Raw genomic sequence first — 24,059 nt, 5'->3', positions numbered from 1 at the left:
ATCCGAACTTAGTTACTGACTTGGGTGTTTGATGGAGTTGGCAGGAAAGATGGACTTGCTTATCTTAGTGGAGAAGAGTAAGTGCTGACCATAGGCTGTAGGAGTCCTTCAGCAGAAGGACGTAGGCCTGCTATCTGGGGTCATGACTGTAGCTCTCCACAACTCTGATTGGCAGTAACCTTTATTAACAAGTGCACAGGAGCATGCAGTTGCCCAGGAAGGTGTTATGGCTCCCACGGTGGTGCAGGTTGCACGTCAACCTATCAAGGGAGGTTGGGATTAAACCATTAAACAGAAAATGTCCACTGTCCCTGGTTAGCAGCATCTGTATGATGCATCCCCTGTGATGTTTCTGAATGATGAGCTTGAGTCTGATTGTGGAGGCTTGATGGTCTGCCGACACAGAGGCCAAAAGCATAAAAAGTCTTAAACACTTTATTTTTAAAGGACATAGGCAACCATTTCACAGCCCCTTTAATTTCTTTGCTTCTTCTTCGTTTCTCCCATGCTTCCCTGCTCTTGCATTCAAACTCTATCTACAATTTCCTTTTCCTTTCCTACTTTACTAACATTACAGTTGCATTAATATATCATTTCCTTTTCCTTTTCCTTTCCTACTTTACTAACATTACAGTTGCATTAATATATCATTTCCTTATGTATAGTGCCCAATGCACCTCATTCTTATTTGGAAATTGTTAAAGTATTATGCTATTAGAACAGAGTGTGTTTTTGTGTGTAATGTATTAGTTTAGAGCTTTTCTGCTGTGTTTTTGTGTGTAATGTATTATCATGGAGCTTTTCTCCCCGGGCCTCCACTGAAAACGGGCTTTCGGGCCCAGTGGACTTCCCCGGTTATCAAACTGGAAATAAATAAATAAATAAATAAATAAATTTCTTTAGCCCCAGTAAAAGCAGTGACTTGACAGGAATTCCCATTATAAAGGGAAGTTCTCAAATGTCCACTGTCATAGAGGTTGCGTTGGTCAGCAACAACAGGGGTTCCCCTGTCCTTCTCTAGGGAACAGACAGTATAACTCCATGAGAAATGTCCTGACTGTCCCGCTATTGAGACAGTCAAGGGATGACTCTCCTTGCATCCTGATGTGTGGACAACCATTATGCATGACAAAAGACTCAATGAGGTAATATTCAGAAGCTGTACTATACTCTTTTTCAAGTACTGGCTACACCTGCCTTCTCATCTTCCAGCTTGACAGAGGAAGGAGGCAGAACAGGCTATAGCAAACCTTCTGAACAGAAGATCTATTCAAGCAGTACCACCTGACCAGCAGGAGTAAGGATTTTACTCAAGATTCTTCATCTTGGTGCCCAGAAAAACTCAAGATCTCAGCTGTTTAAGTCAGTGCAGTTCATCTGTTCTTACTTTCAAGAAGATTGTCAAAGTCAAAGCAATGCACGTCCTGAGGGGAGCCAATATCATTGTGAACAGGTCAAGCAGACATATCATACTCCCACACAAATGGTCTCTAAGCATGTCAGTGGCACAGAAGATTTATCATTGATGGGGGAAGGCTTATGGAAGTCTCTTCAGTTCACCAGTCAGCACCAAATACAGTATCTACTTTTTCCATTGTCCCTCGTCAGGGACACACATTCAGGGACATGTTGGTCATTGGATCACAAAAAGTTCATAGGATCATTGGAAATTAACAGGCTATTGGCCCTGAGGCCCTTATAAGTCTAGCCAAGAGTTTAGCCCATGTTTAGACAAGTCAGCACCCAAAGCCCCTGTCCAGCAGGGACACAGGTGGAATCCCAGGGGTGTATTTTCTGTTTCCCATCCAGTTATCCAGGTTGCTCTTAGAAAGGGATAATGAGGTACTCTGCTTGATGTGGAGATGGAGTCTATTCCACGAATGAGGGAGTCTCTGGGACACAAATCTGTCCCGCCAACAAGTCCTGTTGATGTCACAGACCAGGTTGAGGTCACGTGTGTAGGTTACTCGAGTGGAGCTTGACTTGCAAATATGCAGCACTCCCATCAAGGCGGGGACTGAGATTGCTTTCTGTGTCAGACAGAGGTCACCTTTGAGGAGTCTGTATGAAACTGAGTAGAGGGACAGGGCTTTTAGCCTACCTGTTTAGGGTAGATGCTTGAGGCCCTGGATTTTCCGGGAGAGGAACCTGTGTAGTTTCTCCAGTTGTTGCATTTGCTTTGCTAGGTACATGCCGAAGGAGGCTTTGTACTCAATAATTGGCCTTATAAGGGAAGAGGACAGGGATGTTATGACCTCCACGTCCCTGGATGAGATACCCTTACTTATGAGGTGGGCCATGTAGAAAGCTTTCCGTACAATGGAAGCAACATGGTGGTCAAAAGTCAAGTTGCTATAAACCTGGGTGCCCAAATCCCTCACGACTGATTGCATGCTTAGGACATTGTTATTAATGTGATAATATGTGTGAACGTCACTCTCCTCAAAGGGGGTGGTGATGCATTTTTCGCCATTCAGCTTTAACCCATGTTTCTGGCACCAGTCATTTGTTTGGGTGAGACCTTCTTTGGAGGACATCCACATCACTTGGGGAATTGATGACCGCACCCAGCTTGCAGTCATCTGCAGACTTGGTCAGCCAAAGCCCACTGGTTTTGGCCTGCACCTCAGAGAATTATATCCCAAATAACAGAGGCCCCAAGACTGATCCCTGGAGTACCCAGCTCATTACGTGTCTACTGCTTGAGGTGGCTTCTGCTATTTTGATTAGGTGGATTCAGTCAGTTAGCCAGTTTACTGCCCATCTGGTAACATATGGATTGATGCCTAGTTGAGAGAGTTGAACTGTTGTACCTGAGTGGAGAATAGTGTTGAAGGCTTTCCCAGGTTAAGGTAGGTGGTGTGCACCGTCTTCCCCTTGTCCATGGCTTTGGTGACTGTCAAAAAGAAGTCAACCAGATTTAACAGACATGACCTCCCCTTGACAAAGCCAAACTGTATGGGGTCAGGTGTTTGGAGGTTGCCAGTGTCCCTGTTAATGAGGTCCATGATAATCCGTTCCATGGCCTTGCAGATAGGCTGGTGGGTCTATATTTATTATTTTTATTTTATTTTATTTTACATTTGTTGACCATTTGTTGGCTATACTAGCTGGATATATGTCCATTTTCAGTAGAGGCCCGGGGAGATAAGCTCCAAACAATTCAAATTAAATTCACATCTACAAAAGTACAAATTTAATATGCAAGTACACTCACAGTAAAGGAAAAAAAACAAAAACAAACTTTACGTGGTCACACATTAATAAAGTATAAAAAAATGCAAAAAATTCAACTAGATAGTACAAATACTAATGCAGTTACAATTAAACATTCAGAAAGAATAATAGCTAACAATGTACAGTATAAATGTAGATAAGAAAGGTAGATAAAAAGAAAGTAAAAAGAAGTAGCAGTTAAGTAATACATCTAGCAGTAAAACATGTCACTTTTTTGAGAATACAGTAATAAGTAAGACTATGATGGAGAGGTAGAATAGTAGTTGTTAAGAAGAAATTATTGCAGAGATGAGAAGGTAAGGTTGAATCAAGTAGCAAGAGCATGTTGGTCAGTTAGTACAGGGGCACATCCAATGTGTTTTGAGGAAGAGCTTAAGTTTATTTTTAAACAGAGTTATAGAGGGAAGTGTGGAAAGTTCGGAGGGAAGCAGGTTCCAGGTTTTTCCAACAGTATTAGAGAAGAGAGAGTCTCCAGCCCTATTGTTTGATTTATTGATATTTACAAGAAGTTTTTGTGAAAATCTTAGGGACGTCAGGTTATGGTAGGGGTGAAAAAGGTTAGATAGGATGGGTGTCTTGGCAGGTTGATAAAGTATTTTATGGGCGATGGCCAGTTGATTAAATTTCTGCTGCTGCTGTAATTCAAGCCACCCTAGATTCTTTAGATTAACACAGTGGTGTGTTCTGAAAGGGTTACCTGTGGCAAACCTGGCTATATTATTGTAGGAGTTTTCTAGTTTCTTAAGGTTATTTTTTGACAGATTAGTAAAATGGGTGAGGCATAAAGAAGGGTAGAGATTAAATGGGTGTGGGCAATAGTTATTCTAGTTGCAGGGGTGAGGAAGGGTTTGATCCTGTAAAGAGAGCCTATTTTTTTATTAATAGTTTTCAAAGTGTTGTTGATATGGGTGTCGAAGTTTCAAAGTTACGGTTGTTGTCTATGGTAATACCTAGCAGTTTGGTAGTAAGATCTTGGGATATAAGAGTACCATTATTGGATGTTACAGTGAAGTCTTTTGGGGGAGATTTACTAGTAGGTGTAAAAAGAAGTTTAGTTTTTTTTTAGGGTTTAGTAGGAGACAGCGTTGAGTAAACCATTGTTCTACAGAGTTAAATACGTGTTGTGTAAGGGAGTGAAGTTCTGATACAGATGTGGGTGAGCATATATGTGTAGAGTCATCTGCGTATTGTATACATGTAGCTTGGGGAACTACTTCGTGAAGGTCATTGATGAATATAGAAAACAGGAGAGGGCCCAGTATGGACCCTTGAGGGACACCAATGTTAACAGGTAGATGGATAGAAAGAATGGTGTTACAGAGCACAGCTTGATGTCTGTTATTTAAGTAGGACTGGAACCATTTTATAGCTAGTATGTCAAGTGACAGAGATTTGAGAATATTTATGAGTATATGATGATTTACCATGTCGAAAGCATTGGACAGGTCTATGAAATGTGCAGAGGAAAGCATGTTAAGGTTACGGTTTTTGTTGATGGTGTCCATAAAGGAAAGGAGGGCAGTAGTAGTGCTATGGGAAGGTCTGAAACCATGTTGGGAGTTGGAAAGCAGGTTATTTTGGAGAAGGTGGTCTAGCAGTTGCCTGTGGATACATCTTTCCATAATCTTAGATAAGGGAGAAAGTAGGGCTATGGGACGATAGTTGGAGAGTTCAGTGGAGTTTCCACCCTTATGAAGGGGAATAATATGGGAGACTTTCCAAAGTTTAGGGATATATCCTTCAGTGATGGTTCTATTGATGAGAATGGAGATAGGGTAAGCAATGGATTCGGCTGCTAACTGTAAATATTCTGTGGGTAGTAGGTCAGCAGAAGGAGTGCATGGTTTGAGTTTTTGGAGAATATATGCTGTTGGGACAGGTTGGAAGAGAAATGGAGGTGGTGGGTTAGAGTCAGAATTAGATATAGTTACGTTTTGAATAGAGAGCTGACTGGCAAGAGTTTGAATTGCGTTGGTGAAAAGGGTATTAAAGGCATTAGCAGTTTGCTTGGGATTCTCCTTGTCAGTGCCTTGTGGGTTAGGTGTGATAGATTGACCGGGATGTAATAATTGATTAATACTTGCCCAGAACTTTTGTGGTTTATTATGGTGGGTCTGCTGAGATTGTAGGTAATAGTTTTGTTTATCGGACAGTATAGTTTTTTTGTTTCATTTCTCAGTTGTTTTTAGTTTTGGTGATCAACAGGGTTTTTAATTAAGCGCGATTTATTCCAGTATTTATTTCTGAGATGGATTTTTTGCTTAGTTTCCTTAGAAAGCCAAGAAGCAGATTTAGTTCTTATCCTAATAGAGCGGGTAGGAGCATGGTGGTTGAGTATGGCTAGGAAATTAGCATTAAAGTAATCAACAGCTTTATCAAGAGAAAGGTGTTTTAAGGGGCACCAATTACATGCCCTAAGTTCACTTTGGAATAGATCCAAGTTGAAGTTTTTCTTGGTTCTAATTGTCCTAAATATGGGTTGAATGGGTGGATTGGTTTTGAGCCTGATAATGTAGGTTAGTGAGTGGTCGCTTACATCGTCAGGGAGGGTTCCAGCTTCATAAGTCTAGGGTTGATTATTAATGAGTTTCCAATCTAAGGTGCTTTCTTTCTTATTAGTCTTGTTTATTCTAGTAGGGGAGGTAATAGTTTGAGTAAACCCATAGAGATTAATATGGCTAGTAGGGTAGTTGTTGCTGCAGCACTTCCAGTCAATGTTAAAATCACCTAGGATTATGGTTTCTTGGGGAAGGTTTTGAGATAACCAACAAAGGATGTTTTCGATGGTAGTAATGTTATTGCCTGGAGGAACATAGATGTAGATAATATAGATAGATTTGACTGACTTTAATAACTGGCTTAGATTCTGGTGTCTTTCTAAGGGTTTTCAATATTTGACGGCATGGATGGAGATGAACAACATCTGGTGAGAAAAGACAGGCTTTCAAATACTGGCTAAAACATTGTCCTCCCTCCTTTTTTTCCCAGATTGGTGTACATTCCACCTTTCTGTAAAGGGATGACAGTGGCTGTCCTCCACTCGGATGGGACAAAGCCGGTACTCAGGATTTGGTTGAATAGGTTGCCTAATGGTGCTGCAAGTTCATGCCTGAATTCATGTAGGATGTAGCTTGGGATGTTATCAGGTCCCATGGTGGCTGTATTTTTTGCCTTTGAGAAGGCGGAACTGATGAAGTCGAGGAATCGTTGAGAGAGTGCATTAGTGCAAGAATAGATCACCCAGAGGGGGTCCTATAGTTTACAAGGAAGTTGTATGGGATTTTGCCTATGGTAATTTGAGCATGGAGAAGATCAAGAGCATTGCCCTGTTTGACCAGCCGTGAGATATATTTATTTTTATGTAAATCAAGGCACCTCCACCTTTAGTCCCTATCTGTGCAGTAGCTGGTCAAGATGTATGGAACGCATTATAGCCTTGTGTGCTTTCAGTGTGCTTTCCATGGCTTTAAACCATGTCTCAGTGACTACACAGACATTGACATTCTCTGTGGTGAGGAGAGCTTGTAGGGAGTGGAGTTTTTTGTTTAGACCCCTAGCTTTGAGCAGTAACACCTTTAGATTTTCTTGTTTTTTATTTGCTGTGTTGGAAGTACTTTCAATTTAGCATTGCCTTAAAAAAGGAGGGAGGACAATGTTTTAGCCAGTATTTGAAAGCCTGTCTTTTCTCACCAAATGTTGACCATCTCTATCCATGCTGTCAAATATTGAAACCCCTTAGAAAGACACCAGAAACTAAGCCAGTTATTAAAGTCAGTCATCTTTTGTTTGTATTGTGGTATCATCCTTGGAGAAGATAAAATGCTGCTCAATGCTAGGCTCATGTCAGCCTGTGACTCATAGTCTGAGAGCCCCATGATGCCTCTCTTCATATAGTCTAGAGTGGTATGTTCATTTACACCAAGATGGACTATAACTGAGTCATATTAGTACTTATGGTCCAATGACCTGAATGTGTGTGTAATGTGGCAGATCCTGGCCTCTGATAAGCGACTTTCTCTTACTTCACCTGGTGAGAGGGATATCAGAGTGCCTCACATTGGAGTCTCCAGTGACCAGAATGTTGGATTGTATGGTGGATTGCCTTATTGGCTCCATTATATGTGGCTGTATGTGTTGAAGAAGGTGTTGTTTTGAATGAGTGTATTGGGGCTGTTGAGGGTATTTGTTATGTGTACGTCATCTAGGAGGTCTTTGGGGTTTAGGAAGGTTACATCCAAGTGCCTTAGCATATGTAGATCTATGTGTCTGCTTTTAACTGTGTGTGTGATGGGTGCAACATGTGTGCTACTGACAACCTGACTGACATTAGTAGAGTGCTTTTATATGAGAGCTTTGCCTCCAGTGACATCATGTAAATATATCTCTCACATATCATGTCAGTTTGTTTGAGAATGATCTGGTTGTCAGTAAACATGAGGCTTTTTCTGCATTTCCTCATGATGCCCATATCAGCCAAGCTGGTAGTGGAGATGGTGGGAAATTTCATATCCATGGCAACAAGCCATTTTTTATTGAATAAGATGGATGTGGTAAGAATATAAAGTAATATTAGGAGTATCTGGGTGCAGTGCTCGTCACCGCAATCTAGTTGCCCTGTGTGCAACTAGTTATTGTCTGAAGGTGTCTGTGTCTATACATGGCACTGCCAAACACTTTTGGGGAAACTGATATGTAGACCCTGATGATTTATGGATGAAGTGAAGTTAGACAGCAGCAAATCAAGCAGTACTTATTGAAAAGAAAGAATTACCTTTGTCAGGAATGATGAAAAGAGAGGATTCACTTGAATGGCTACTGCCTGGCTGCTGCTAGTGCTGGTCTCACCACAGCTTTTCGCTGCTTGGATACAGTGCTCCTTTGCTTGTTTTCGCACCAGAAGCAAAACAGTAGCATCAATTCCAAGATGAGAAGCAAGCCACAGGCTCTTTGGTGATCAACAATCATGTTGTAGATGATACAAGAGTCTTTAGGCTTGTTGTAGCCTTTTTTTGGTAGATGCCTTGAAGAGCAACCAGTCAGGAAGATCCGACACAGACACTCACTGTCCAATCAGAAACAGTCAGGAATCAGTGCACTGTGCTCCTTCTGTCACCAGGAGCAAATACAAGCACAAATTCCAAGCAAGAAGACTGTTAGAATTACATGTTCCATCCTCAAAGTTGCCATACATTTTCTACAAGGATCATGCCACACTAACAACTAATAGATCCATCATACCACTCATTCCAAACTGAGCCAATCTATTATTCTACCCATGTTTTTCACCCAATATTCTAACAAAGAGGAATACAAGCTCCATTGTCTGGAAATTCACAGACATTTCAGATTTTACTTGGATTCAAGTAAGGATATTGGGAAAGACAGTCATTTATATCTTTTTCGCACACTAAGATAGGACAAAAGGTAGGTAAATTATCTATATCCAGATGGCTTTCAGATTGCATTCCCATTTTTCTAATTGTACAATCAAAAGGTATTAAATGGGATGTTAAAGCACAAGTGTCGGGAGTAGATTTATTCAAGTCGAATTATTTTAGATATTGCTTTGTAAGCAAGCTAGGACAGAAAATGTATTTGGGTTCTGGAAAATTACTTCAGACATCACGCTGCAGTTTGAGATAACATGCAGTGTAAACAGAAAGATATTGTCATGCATTGCATAAATAGAAGAGAAGTTAGAAACATTTTAGAGACAGACAGACTACCATTGTGCTTTGACCTTGCTTTATAACATGTCCGGCGTGAGTAGAGTACCATTTAAATATATGGAAATCTAGTGAGCATGAGAATGCAAAAAGTAATAATTGTCATGAGATGAGAATCATTCCAGAAATGTGACAGTCTCAGCTGTCATTTAGATGATGAAAGAAAAAATTACTGCACAATGTTACTGTCAGCTAAAAGAGTGTGAAATGTTCTTCGTATTTATCACTGGTGCAGTAGCCTTAGCTATAATGGCCAGCCAGCTTCCAAAGTTTCAGGGCACCTTGCATGCACTCAGACTGTCAAGCAGCTTTAGCTGAACTGACCAAAAGACAGGTTTGTGTGCAACAACCTTCAGAGCATTACTGCCGCTGAAGGGCATGCTCCCTGAGGCTTTTGAGGGTTGACGGTCAGCTTGTGCTTTTCTTTGATGGGTAGATGAGTTTCCTTTGGTCTAAAAAAACAGCTTCCATTGTCTTAAATTTTGTTAATCTTTTATTACTTTCGTCTTCAGGAAAGTTATTTTAAAGCTAGGAGTGTTGTTATTTAATGGACTGTCTTAAGACTGTAACATTCTTTTAAAGGTAGCACTCATTTTTTCTGTCAGTTTAAAAGTACTGTAAACTAACTTTAAACGTATTTTCTGTGTGACATTGTGTTTATCTTTAAAGGGTTTTTCTGTCAAAAAAGTAATTTTTGTGGATTTGTAGTTTTACCAGCATTTGCCAATGTTCTTCCCCGAGAAATAGTCACCATTTTTGGCTTGACCATGCAGCAGACTACCAGTCCCATGGTTGGTCCTTCTTCCAGCCACAAAAAGAAAAAAGTAAGCAAACAGCCTTTGCTACCATAGCATAATAGCAGTTTACCTCAGCCACAGTGGGTGACTCTGCTGTGACCATTTGTTGTACCTTAGACCACTCATCTTTTACCCTGGATCCCTGTTGGTGTAGCACCTACAGTCACTGTGGACCTGAGTTAGCCACATGTTTTATGGCTGTTGGAAGTCCCCTCAGTGGGCAAGGCAGAGTCACTCTTGTCAGTCCTGGGAAAGGGAGCAGGGAAGGCCAGAATACTATGCCTATCCCTGGTGAAGCAATTGCTGCCTTTAATAACACAGTTGGCCCCATTTTTCTGGTCAGAAAGAAACAGAAACCCAAGCTCGTATCTGCCCCTACTCAAATTTCTTTGGACAGAAGTAGTTTAGTGGGACTGGCTCAGGGGTTAATTCATATTATTGAGCCATCTTGTAAAGTAGTTTGTGGTAAAAGAGACAGACTTCTTTTCCCAAAGAAATTCAAGATTCTGAATCTGGAAAGGAAGATGCAGGGACAGATTCAGGGTTTTATTCTCAGATTTCTGATTCAGACTCACAGGAGAGCTCAGTTTCTGATTCTCCTTGTGGGTGTTTCTCTTTCTTTGAGACTGTTGCTAGAATGTCCCAGTGTTTTCATTGGAAGAACACTGACATGCTTCGGATGCTGTCCCTTCTTCCATGACGTCAGGGGTATAAAACATGCAGCAGACGCCATTACATCAGTCTTTCTTGCCGTGCGGTGCCTGAAGCAGAAGCAGTTCAGAAGTGCCGGTCGTCCGACTCCTGAAATTTTCGTTTTTGAGTTTCAGAACCGAAGTCTTCAACTAAAAAGCTAAGTACCCCATTGGGGAAACTTTTTCTTGCTCCTTACCAATAAAAGTTAATAATTGCATACTTGTGGGAAACAAATACCTCATAAAGATTTTCATTTGTATTGTATTCCGTGCCTTGCTGTCGGTTTTGTGTTAAATTTAATCAACGCACTATCAAACTTCGGTACATTTTTGCTTCTTAATATTTTGGCTCACGCTTTAATTATCCAGAAATGTCGTCGGTTAGCAATCCAACTACCGGAATACCTAAAAAACGCAAAGAAAAAGGCTAGAGACAGGCCGTTGAGGTCCAAAACTGCTGACGACGCGTCTCCTAAGCCAGTCGCCAGTTCGTCAGTACTCAGTGAGGTGCTTTCGCAGCCCCTGATACCCGCTACTTCTGATTCGCGGGCCTCTACTGAGACCCATTCGGAGTCCAATATGCCGCGAGATGCTTCAGTTATGGAACCCGTGGATGTCTCTACCTTAGATGGGTCCAGAGCCGCTGTGCAGGCACCGGCTTCTGAGTGTATTTTCAGGCCTATAGATTTGTATATTAGACCAACACCATCTTCAAAACTAAGGCCAAAATCTAGACCTATGCCTAAAAAACTGACGCCTGGGCTACATGTGCAGGCCCCTATGCCTAAAAAACAAATGATCAAAATGGCTGAAGATTTAATTACTCTGATCAGGAGTAGCCAACCCCCCCCCCCCTTCTAAGAGGCCTAAGCAAGACATTGGTTATGAATCTTCTGACCAGGATTCTATTTCTTCTGACTCTTCCAATGAACAGGAATTGCCTATACCTACTTATGAGGACTCTGATGCAGAAGATTCCATTCCTTCTGCTTTTCCCCCTGAGGATTTTTCTTTTGGGGAAACTTTACATACCTTAAGGGAACATTTCCACTGGGAAAGTCAGGATTTCTCTGAATCTAAAAAAGAGACTTAGGGATTTTCTTCTTCTTCCTCAGCACAGGCCTTTGGCTCTACCTCCTATTCTAGACATTGTTGATGATGTTTTTTCAGAATCTAGTATGGCTCCTGATTCTCTGCGTCCGGCTCCTTGTAAGCCAGACAGATACTACAGGGTTTCTGACTCCCACAAATTCCTTTTCAAAAATCCTATTGCAGAACCTGAAACCATTTCTCAGGGTCCCAACGGCATTAAGGCTTCTACTGCTAAAAATCCTACCCCTTCTGAAAGAGATTCCAGGGCTCTGGATAGATGGGGTAAGAAGGTTTACACTTCTGCAACCTTGGCAATCAGGGCTTTAAACTGTCAATTTCATATGCTAAAATATCAACAGCATATCATGGGACTGCTTAAACAGAAAATGTTGTTAATTTCTGACTTGGTGGAAAATAAAGATTTACAGGATTTATTGCATTCAGCTGAACAAGTTAGAAAACATACTTTGCAATGTGGTTTTGATTCTTTGGAGGCCTCTTGCAGCGCTGCTGTAACTGGCTCTGTGCTAAGAAGGCATGCTTGGCTCAAAGAGCAAAATCTGCCTGATCATGTTAAAGCAAAATTGTTGGATGCTGCTTTACAACAAGACCGTCTGTTTGGTAATAAGGCTGAAGAATTTTTAAAACAGATGAAAGATAAAGCTAAATTTATGCAAACTGTGAAAGATTTCTTACAAGTGCAACCTCCAAGATTTAATAGGCACTGGCCTACTAAGAACAGGTCCTTTCCAGTTCCTTCGAGAGCCACTCAAGTCAAAACCAGACATTCAAAGGCTCCAGGTTTCAGTCACAAGGGACTTTTACAACAAAGCATCAGGGTGCCTCCTCCTCCAAATCTGGAAACAACAAGACATCTCCCTATGGTAAGCAGTCTCAATGACTTCCCTTTACACTTACCAAGCACTTACCTTTTAGCCGCCCCTTTGGGGGGAAGACTGGCTCTTCATGCAAGAAACTGGCAACTTATAACCCAGGACAAATGGGTTTTAAATATAGTATCCCAGGGATACAGATTTCATTTCCACACATTGCCAGTTCCAAACGGATGTCCAGAACCAGTGGGCAGAGGCCCAGAAACAAGTACTTTCCCTCATGAACATGGGGGCTATTCAACCAGTACCAGAAGAGGAAAAGGGACAAGGTTTCTATTCAAGACCTTTCCTGGTACCCAGAAAAGACAAATCATGACGTCCAATTCTGGACTTATCTACTCTAAACACCTTTCTGGACATTCCAAAATTCAAGATGCTAACTCTTCACCAGTTACTTCCTATGCTAGGCAAAGATGCCTGGTTGGCAACTCTAGATTTAAAAGAGGCTTACCTGCATATCCCGATCAGGGAATCTTGCAGAGGATACCTCAGCTTCTAAGCAGACTACTTGCATTACCAGTTCTCTGCACTGCCCTTTGGCTTATCTACTATGCCCAGGGTCTTTACAAAGTGCCTGGCTCCAGTAATTGCATTTTGCAGACAAAGAAATATTCAAATACATCCATACCTGGACGATTGTCTAATTCAGGCAGGAAAACAAGGACACTCTTCTAAACCATCTGGTGTTTGTAAAAAGGGTTCTAACTTGTGTAGGGTACACTATAAATGAAAAGAAATCACAACTGGTACCCTCTCAAAAAATTACATTCCTGCGTGCAAGCTTGAATACAACTGCCCAGATGGCTTTCCTTACGCCAGAGAAACAAATTCATTTGGAGACTTACTTCAAACAGGTGGCCATAAAACCCCTGCTTTCTGCAAGGCAAATACTGCAATCCTTGGGGTTCATGGCCTCCTGCATTCTTCTAATTCCATATGCAAGACTGCATATGAGGAAACTTGAGTGGTACTTAAAAAGTCTATGGAGTCAGCATTGTCACAGCCTGGAAACAATGATTCCTATCATACCTTGCCTGCAACTAGAGTTCCTATGGTGGGCAGAGGCCTGCCACCAAAACAAAGGACTGCCATTCACACCGCCCCCTGCCTCCCAAACTACAGACACATCAGACTATGCTTGGGGGTCACATCTGGCAGGGAAGTGCATTCAGGGCAAATGGAGCCCAAATCAAATGCACCTTCATATCAATCAAAAAGAAATGCTAGCTGTACAGAATGCACTGACAGCCTTCAAGGACTACCTTCATCCAGATCAATTAATGATAAAGACAGACAACACCACAGTTATGTGGTACATAAACAAGCAGGGGGGATACATACTCCTACCCCCTTTGCAGACTAGCCATGGCATTGTGGAACATGGCCTTGACCTATCAAATACAACTACAAGCTCAATTCCTGCCAGGAAAGCTGAATACTCTGGAAGACGAACTAAGCAGAAATCTCATGGACCCACACGAATGGAAACTAGAACCACGGATTTTCAACATGTTGACACGCAAATGGGGGAGTCCAGACATAGATCTTTTTGCCTCACCCCAGAACTATCAGTTGGACAAATTCTGCACAAGAATTCATCACAAAAAAGCCTGGAAAGTGGATGCTCTATCCTTCAGCTGGAAAAACCTATCAGTCTATGCTTTTCCTCCTCTGTCTCTGCTCTCCAAAGTTCTAGTAAAAGTCAAACAGGGCAAACCAAAAATGATTTTGATTGCTCCAGACTGGCCTCGACAACACTGGTACCCACTCCTGCGCAATGTGTCATACCTTCCACCATGGCACCTGCCTCAAACACCTTACTTACTGTCTAAGCAGAACAACCAAATTTTGCACACTCAGCTCCAAACTTTGAATCTTGTAGCATGGCTAATCACCTAAATTCACCCTTAGCATCCCTCAGCAAACCTGTGATGGATGTCATTTTGGAGGCAAGAAGGCCTAGTACTAGAAAATCTTATGCTGACAAATGGAAAAGATTCTGTGCCTGGAATCAATCTCAAGGGATAATCACAGCAGTGCCCAATCTTCCTCAGATTTTACAATACTTAACTGAGATGCTTCACAAGGGCCTGTCCTCTTCCATAAAAATCCATGCCTCAGCCATTTCAGCTCATTACAACACAGAACCTCCCCTCTTCTCTCATCCTCTGCTAAAGCAGTATGTCAGAGGGGCCAAAAACTTAAGACCACCTAGGAGAGCTCCAATCCCTGCCCGGGACCTCAATTTTGTATTGGAAAAAGTCACTCTGCCTCCTTTCAAGCCAGTTGCTACTGCAGACTTAAAATTTCTCTCCTGGAAAACAGCTTTCCTTTTAGCAGTCACTTCAGCTAGAAGGATTTCCGAATTTATAGGCTCTTATGGCAATGGAGCCTTTCATCATTTTTCATGCGGTCAGGGTATCTCTCAGGACCAATCCATCCTTCATGCCTAAGGTGGTGTCCAGTGTGGCTCTTAATCAGACCATTAATTTGCCAACTTTCTTTCTCAATCCACAGAACAAGGGGGAGCGGATTCTGCATTCATTGGATGTACACAGACAACTTAGATTTTACTTAAACAGGACAAAATCTCAAAGAAAATCTGAACAACTACTGGTGGCATTTGCTGCAGGGGCAGAGGGAAAGGCTATTTCAAAGCAAACTATTTCCAAATGGATAAGCCATTGTATTCGTTTCTGCTATATGCACCATGGAAAAACTATCTCTCAGGGGATCAGATCCCATTCCACCAGGGCTGCATCTACTTCTACAGCCTTTCTCAGAGGTGTTCCTACCAGGGACATTCTAGAAGCTGCTACCTGGAGCTCAGTTCATACGTTCACCAAACATTACCATTTACCTTTTTTCTCTAAATCCAGAGCTGGCTTTGCCACTGCTGTCCTGCAGGGCCTTATAGCTGGTCCTAATGCTGTATAATTCCCTCCACCCAACCATAGCTTTGGGAATCTACCCAAATGTAATGACTGCAACAGTGAAACACGAAGAATATAATAAGTTGTGTACACTTACCATAAATGTAGATGTTCGAGTGTATTCACTGTTGCAGTCCTGGTTACCCTCCCTCCAGCCCCCTGTTTTTCTCTGGCTATACCTTTACTTTCTTTCACTATGCTTAAAAGCCCTTTTGGTGTATTTGCTTTTGGGATTGGAGGTATATTTTTTGTGTTTTTAATTTTATTTGCTCCCCATTTGGAGGGCACCTGACATCTGGGGCAAGAAAAACTGATGTAATAGCATCTGATGCATGTTTTATACCCTTGATGACCTGACGTCATGGAAGAAGGGACAGCATCTGATGCAGGACCGAAGACTTTGTTAATCAGGTCGACTGAGGGCAACCTGCCAGCAGATTACCCAAATGTAATGACTGCAATAGTGAATACACTCGAACATCTACATTTATGGTAAGTATACACAACTGTACTTTCCTCAGTCTTTTATATTTTTATACACTATTCCCAAATCTGACCCAGATGCTAAAGCCTTGTGACCCCCTCCTACCCTTACTCCTTTTCTCTTCCTGAAAGACTGAATCTCCATTTTTCTGTTTGGCAACAGATTGCTTTGGACAAATGGGTTCTGAAAATCATTCATCAAGGTTACAGATAGCAATGGGAGGACATTTATTCTCTCCATTGGGTCATTTCTCATACTGCAAATCAGACTTCTTTGTTTCCACCTGTTCTTCATCACATGTTGTCCCAAGGAATGAAAGAACCGATTCCTCCTTCCTAGATGGGGAAGGAGTTTTATTCAAGGATTTTCCAAGTGCCAGAGAAAGAAAATGCTTGGAGATAGTTGTGGGTCTTTCTTTTTAAACCTGTTTGTGATAATCCCCAAATTCAGAATGTTGTCACTTCACAACTTCTTACCTCTTCTTCCTCTTTCAAGTTTTCTGGTAACACTAAACTTAAAAGCTGCTTATCCTCACATCCCAATTTATCCAGAGTTCAGACGTTTCTTAAGGTTTTGTGTGTTTGGATCACATTATTAGTTCTCTGCCTTACCCTTTGGACTATACACTGCACCAAGAGTGTTCACAAAGTGTTTAGCTGCAGTTACATTTGCATTGCAGGCTACAGGGTATCCACATTTATCCAAACTTAGATGACTTGGTTATGTTTGGAGAGTCTTTTCAAGGTGTTAGGAATGTCTGTTTTGGGTGAGGCATCTGTTGCACAAACTGGGATTCCAAGCGGACATCACAAAGTCTTTCTTGACCCATTATGCAGAATAGTGTTCCTGGGATGTCAGCTAGACACCTCATTTCAAAGAGCTTTTCTTCCACAGGAAAACATAGATCTTTATCTAGATCTATTTGTAAGGATTTCCACTCAGACTTTGATTACTGGGAGGAAATAAATCATGATTTTGGGTCTCATGGAATCTATGATTCTCATGATACCCCTGACAAGACTCCACATGAGAAGTTTACAGTGGTATCTGAAATCTCTTGGTCTCAGCATCAATAACCTTTACTTTTTCGGAACCCAGTGCAGGGGTTTGCCAGAAATGAAATCTTTTGTTGGAGACAACAGATATCCTTAAATCCAGGTCCACCCTTCTCCCTCCCTGCACCAAAACAGTCAGCCACCACAGCACTTTGGGTTTTGCTTGGGGAGCTGTTTCTGGAGGGATAAAAGTGTAGGAGGTGTGGGACACCAAGGACAGATACAAGCACGTAAATGTCAAGGAGATGCTTGCACTAACCAAGGCATTAAACGCTGTGAACCATCTTTGGTCCCTGGGACATCTTTAAGTGGTTACAGACAATACCACAGCTATGTGGTACATTGGGGAACCAGGTTGTACCCCCTTTTCAGACTAGCCATGCTAGAATGGGATATAGCTTTACAGCATAATCTCACTCTACAAGTATCCTACATTCCATCAGAGCAAAGTCGTGCTGAACAGGAAAAGGGCAGACCCTCACAAATGGAAACTAGATTGGGGGGGTCTTCCATGTTTAATCCATCTATGGGGAATTCCTCAAGTAGACTTCTATGCCTTCTCTCTGAACAATCAACTGGCAAATTTCTGTTCCAGGACTCCATGAAAGAAGCCCTGGAAGACTTATTCCTTTTCTTTTTTTTGGACAGAAATGTTCCTGTATAAGATTCCTCCCTTTCCACTAATATCAAGGGTACTTCTGAGGATTCCGAAGGAACCCCCAAAGATCACTGACCTGACTCCCTTCTGGCCCAGGCAACTATGATTTTCCCTTCTTTTGGAAATGGCCAGGGGCAATTACCACAAACTTCCTCATAGACCGGATCTACAACACAAATCAGGGGTGTTTGATACTCCCTGACATCAGTCATCTTCGACTGACTACCTGGATGATATGATCTTAATTCCTTGTAGGCACATGTGCTGCAGGTACTGATGGAGGCGCTAGATTTCCAAGTTGGTGCCAACAACATAATCAGCACCCATTCAAGGCTAGTTGTTCTCTGATTTTACAATATTTGAGTGAGTAACTATTCTATGGCCTTTCTTATTCCTTTGTCAGGGTTCATTTATCATCCATTCCGGCATGTCTGCTCACAGAACCTCCTTTTTCAATGCAGTCTCTTGTCAAAATGTTCTTGAAAGGGGTTTTGTATCAGAGGCCTCCTAGGAAATTGGTAGCTCCTCTTTGGGATCTTAGTTTTATGTTAGAGAAGCTAGTATTTGCTCCATTTGAACCAGCTAATATATCCAACTCCCCTTTTTCTTTCCAGAACCTAAAACTGAGGGAGAAGGATACTCCATACCTTGGTTGTCCACAGACAACTCATGTAGTATCTTGATAGAACTAAATCTTCAGATCTTCGGATCATTTGTTCATTTCTTTTGGAAGTAAGGCGAAGGCACAACCTTTGTCAAAACAGACTATTTCCAAGTCTAAGACTATTACCTGTTGTTATACTCACCATAACAAATGTATTCCAGGCAGAGTCAAGGCCCACTCTACCAGGACCTTGGCTTTATCTATGGCTGATTAGAAAGGATTGCTTCTAGAAGTATGCTAGAAGCTGCTACTTGTTCCTCTCTACATATTTTTACAGAACACTGTAAGCTTGATTTGTTTTCTGTGTTTAGATCAAGCTTTGCTGGGACCATTCTCCAGGGGCTCCTGGACCCTTCTCCTTCCACCTCCCAATTGTAGTCAGCTATGGTAACCTACCTGTGTAGCTAAGGCTACTGCAGCAGTGATAATTGTGAAGAATGTAATAAGCTGTGTAAGTTGAACTTCCCATAACAGCAGGTGCTCAAATGATCACTGTACAGTAGCTGCTCCCTCCCTGTGTCTCCCTTATGTTTTTTTGGTGTGTTTTTTATACCAGGGTGAAGGCATTTATTTTTTGTTGTGCCTAGCATTACACTTTCAAGTCTTAACCTCCCTCTCTCTGCTGGCAGAAAAGCTGTGAAGGGCTTTGCACCTGAACTTGACTTTTAATTAGCTTAGCTCAAGCTGCTTGAGAGCGAGGGCATTTGGAAGATGCCCTGAAGCTTTGCAAGCTGGCCGGCCATTATATCCTTGACAGGATATAACCCTTATAGCTAAGGCTACTGCAGCAGTTATCATTCGAACATCTACTGTTATGGTAAGTTCAACTTACGCAACTGTACTTTGTGATTGCAAAATGTTTCAAAAGTACAACCTAAGCTAAGGAATTGTTGATTTTGTACTTTTATGTATTTAAGCTAGCCTGTAGTCTGACATGTTAAATTTGCTGCTGCATGTCCTAAGAATGTAGCTTCCCTACTCAGAAATAAATCTGTTTGCCATAACATGATTTATGTCTCCAGTGTTTTTATTCAAGATAGACTCCAATCAGATTTTTGCAAAAGTCATTGTCATCTAAACCCAGGACACATTTTATTACAGTCCAGGCAACATCTACAGCATTCCTGAAAAACCTGCCACTGAATGATATAGGTGCAGTTGCCTAATCTGTCTAGTTTGGACATGGTCACAAGGTCTGTCTGGGAAAAACAATGAGCAGCTGATATCAGCTAGATCCTTTGGGGCTACCATTTTAAAAGGAATCTTGTCATTGTACCACACAATGTCTGCTGGGGAATAATTCCAGCCATTACAGTGTTTTAATCAGATCAGTCTTAATATGAAAGTTATGTGCTTAACATCTTAATTGTAGTTGATCTCTGGCCATACACAGTAACTAACCTGAGCACCAGTTCCCCTCTGAAATTTTCATTGTCCACAGAGACCTGGAGGATCCCCAGAGGCCATGGAATTGTCTAAGTCTAATTAGGTGCATATTCAGTCTTTTCGCCACATGTTTGTTTTTTTTCTGAGCAGAGGAAAAAATTACATTGGTTTTAGTGGCTCTACCTGATCTGGAAAGACTGGGCATTACAGAGGTATTACGGGTAAGGAGTGGAGCTTGAGCTAATGAGGGATTCATAGCTATGAAGAAGAGACATCTTCAAAGAACTGTCCAGCTATTCAGTATACAGCCAGGTGTCAACTAAGTTTCTCCTTATGGTAAATACATAACTTTTATTTATGTGAGATGATGCCTATGTTGTCAAACAGACCCACATAGTTACGACATATCAAAAATTCTGTGGCATACAAAGCTGTCATATGTGATGCTGCTGGTTTGCTCTACTCTACATTTCCCTTCTCCTTGTCAACCCTCCGATGTCACAGTGGTCTCAGTCCTAGGGTAGCACCAGGGACAATTAAAGTAGGAACAGCTAATGTCATCTGGATCAATATGTGAAGGAATAAAAAAAGATTGTCAGTGAGTAATCTTCTTCTTCTTCTTTCGGCTTTTCCCGGTTAGGGGTCGCCACAGCGAATCACCTGTCCGCTCATGATTGGCAGTAGAGGTTTTACAGTGTCGAGTTGCCAGCCCGACGCCCAACCTTTCACAGAAGGCACACACACACTCATACCTAGGGCCAATTTAGAGAGTGTCCAATTCACCTATAGCATGTCTGTGGGATGTAGGAGGAAACCGGAGCACCTGGAGGAAACCCACGCGACCACAGGGAGGACATGCAGACTCCACACAGAAGGCACCCCAGCTGAGGATCGAACCGGAGAACCTCTTGCTGTGAGTCGACAACGCTAACCACTGCACCACCATGGCCGCCCCATTGTCAGTGAGTAATGAAATGCTTAAAAAGTTATTTTAAGAAGATTAGTGCAGTAGATTGGGGTGGGGTGGGTATAGTGTCTATCTGCTGCTACCAAACTGACCCTGCTCAGCAAAATTCTAAAATAGTGTGTAGGTTGATTACTGTAGTAAATAAAGTTAGTTTTTAACCCTCATTATAGATTGCCAACCTGTGAGTTTTTTTTGCTGGATTTATGTTAATTTGGCAATAAGCTTGACAGGTGGAATTGAGGATATTATTAGGTAGTTTGGAAAGTTTTAAAGTCCATTTTTTTTGCAGTCTTTGCTCCCATTGTCTTCTGTTCATCAGCCCTCCCAACTGCCATTCAGCTGCTTTGTTCCTCGTTACTGGGGTGAGTGATGAATGGGAGGGACCTTCATTCATACAGCCAGCGGGGTGATTTGAGATTTTCTCATTTTAGTTTTCCTCAGTTCCTAATGCACACTCCCACTGAGCTGTAGAGAAGGGTTTGCAATGAATGACAAAATAGGATGTTCTTTCACTTCTGCAAGGAGTGTTCTTTTCTGGTGTCCCTACCCTACTCCAAGAAGGTGAGCTTCCTAGGTCATAACCAAGATGTATGCACCTCCAAGTGTGTCTTCGAATGTGTGCAGCTGCAACTCCATCTCCCCGGAGAGGCAAATAGGCTGCACCCCCCCCCCCTTTCCTGGCTCCTCCAGTGCTGGAGCTGCTGTTCAAACCCCAGTAACTTGGGATGCAGTCAGAAACCCATCCTCTGCACCATGGAGCCAGGTAAAGTTTTAAAGCCCTTTTACTGCCACCACATGTTCAGTGTAAAATGTGTCACCAGTAGGCAAAAATGCCTGCATTTGCCGTTTCAGAGGCTGAATACTGTTCTTATTTACTGCCACAAAATAGACAGTGCTTAGATGGGAAAATAGTGGTTGAGCAACAAGAGGATTATCTTGTTGGGAGATAAAATGACTGAAACAGAATTAATGGTAGCCCTCACCTGCTAATGTCAGCAAGAAAAAAGACTGGCTGTTGATAAGAAGAGTGATTTAATTCATGAAGGTTGATCCTGGAAGTAGTAGACTTTGAGTTATAATGTGCGTTTGTTTTTTTGTTATTGAGTCCTACATGGTTTTAGATGCTGTATCTTTGCTGGCACGCGGAAGGGTATAAAGAATTGCATTATAGTCAAACTGCTAAATCCAGTTTGTCTTACATCTTAGTCTGCTGTCATGTAGGGTTTCTGAAAATCAGATGGCATATATGTTGCAGACAAAAAGCAGTTACATAATGCAAACTGCAGAATGGAAATAAATGGTAGAAATAATGTGGGGGGAGAGTGTTGTACATATTAGAAGTTGCTGGTACTTGAATAAGAATGTTAGTGGTGGAAAAAGTGGAAGCAAGTAACTCAAGTAACTAAAAATGATCCATCATGATCATAGTGCTATGGCATTTTTGATGTGCATATTACATGCTCATTAGACACTATTAGAAAAAAGGCCAAAAAATGCGAACACAGCAAACATTAGGGACTGCAGCACTTTTTGGAGAATTATATTTGCTTACTGTAGGCAAAGTGGAGAACATGCTGGGACTTCAGATACAGCTTTGATCAGTTTGCATAAGAAACCAGTTGTTAAGTAGTAAGATCTGTTTACCTTCTATTACGAGCACCCCTTTACATTTTATCATTTAATGTTATGATATTCATGAGCACATTCTTTGTATTTTAGCTGCTGAAGTTTGTTCCAGAGAAGAGTGACATAGATCTTCTGGGAGAGCACAAGCATGAAATTGACCGTATGGCTCGTGCAGACAGGTTCCTGTATGAAATGAGCAGGTATAAAATGCATTATTAGTTTGCAAATTTGAGCTAAATACATGCCAAGTAATTGAACCAATTACAGTACCATGTTTTTGAGAGATGGTAAAGAGTAAGCAAATTACAGTTGTACTGTATAGTTATATTGAGAAACATCAAGACATTTACTGATATGCCTGCTTGATACGCAGTAGCCATCTGTACATTTTTCTGCTTATCTGTAAAACTACTAATGCAAAAACATTGGTACCTCTATAAAGGTTTCATTCTACAAGCAAATTAATTGAAATATTAAGAAGTTGTACTAAGTGCCAATCCTAACACTCTACTCTTCTTCTACAGCCACTGACAAGACATCAGGAATCTAGCTTGGCAATCACTGGTCCTAACACTTAATGCTGCATAAGCAGATGTACTGCTAAGCTAGGCAGTATATAAACAAAATGGGCATCATAGTCACCAGAGCTGCAACTGTCATAAGACTATTCCAGTCAGAAGATGTAGTTTCCTTCTTTAATGATTTTTCTGAGGAATATTGGTTAAAAATATTTTCTCTGACATTATTTTTGCTGAGTTGTGTAAATTACTATTAATAGCGACTGGAGCAAGTGTTTGGTGGTTGTGCTTGCTTTGTCAGGACCTTCACTAACTCTTCTGAAATACACTAACCTTCATTCAGAAGCTTTCTTCAGCTGAACCATGGAGCAAGCTTCAGACTCTTCAGTTCTTCCTCCACTGTCCACAAGAAAAAGAAAAATTCCAAGGAGGCTTGGTCTGTTAAGCAGGCTTCTTTGCTCCCTCAGCCATTGATGGGTAACTCTGCTTTGGCCATATCTGGTTCCCCAGAGCACACATCGTTTCCCTGGATCCCTCTGATGTAGATCCTTGGGAAGCCACTAAGAACCAAGAATTAGACACAACCTCTGTGGCTGATAGGATGTCCTCTGCAGGCATGGGAGAGCCACTGTTGTCTGTCTTAGAAGAGTAGGAGGAGGAGGAGGTGGTAGATACTTTATCAGTGGCTTAGCTAAGGTGCCTGATTCCCGGGCAAGTGCCTCTGCTTTGAGGTAGTCAGTTTCTAGGGTGGGTCTTCCAAAAAATGAAACAAAAAGTTAAATGTTTTGGTTTTTCCTGTCTATCTGACCTTGGACTTGGAAGATTTGACTTGGAAGATTTAATAGAATTTGATAAGGGTTACTCCAAGCAATTTACTTCCTTAAACTCTGATTCTTCAGTTTGTGGTAAAAGAAAATAAATTACCCCTTTTTCTGACATTGATTCCCAGTCAGTAGAATAGGGACTGGAATGGGAGGAGATTTCATCTGTTAATTCTCTTCAGGCAGAAGAATCAGATTCTGAAGAGAATAATGCTTCAGACTCCTTTCCAGAAGAGGTTATGAAAATGAAAGAGTTGTTTCAGTAGAAACAAAGTGAAATTCTAGTAGTGCAGCAAAAATAATATGATCTGTTACAATTGGATGTTCATCAGTCTGCAGCTGTTCCACTTGTTTACCAGCATTTGAGGATGTTTTCTTAACAGCATGCAGTATTCCTGACAGTCAACCTCCTGTCCCTAAAAAGTCTGATATATTATATAAGGTAGCTCAGACACATAAATATTTATTTTCTAATCCAGAATCTGACATTGCAGTGATTTCTTTGACAAA

General features: G+C 41.5%; 1 protein-coding gene across 3 annotated transcripts in view; it reads left to right on the top strand.

Annotated features, from left to right (window-relative positions):
• Positions 1 to 24,059, top strand: part of DAAM2 (dishevelled associated activator of morphogenesis 2) — a 3,932,565-nt gene that overhangs the window by 3,044,866 nt on the left and 863,640 nt on the right. For all 3 annotated transcript variants that reach the window (XM_044084849.1, XM_044084851.1, XM_044084855.1), the window contains exon 18: positions 22,304 to 22,410. In XM_044084849.1, the coding sequence (XP_043940784.1) occupies positions 22,304 to 22,410 (107 nt within the window). The remainder of the gene's footprint in view (positions 1 to 22,303; positions 22,411 to 24,059) is intronic.

Source organism: Protopterus annectens, chromosome 1.part1, assembly GCF_019279795.1.
Source record: "Protopterus annectens isolate FY-2018-M chromosome 1.part1, PAN1.0, whole genome shotgun sequence".
NCBI classification, from domain to species: domain Eukaryota; kingdom Metazoa; phylum Chordata; order Ceratodontiformes; family Protopteridae; genus Protopterus; species Protopterus annectens.
The sequence above is the reverse complement of the archived record's forward strand: the minus strand, read 5'-3'. Positions and strand labels throughout refer to the sequence as shown.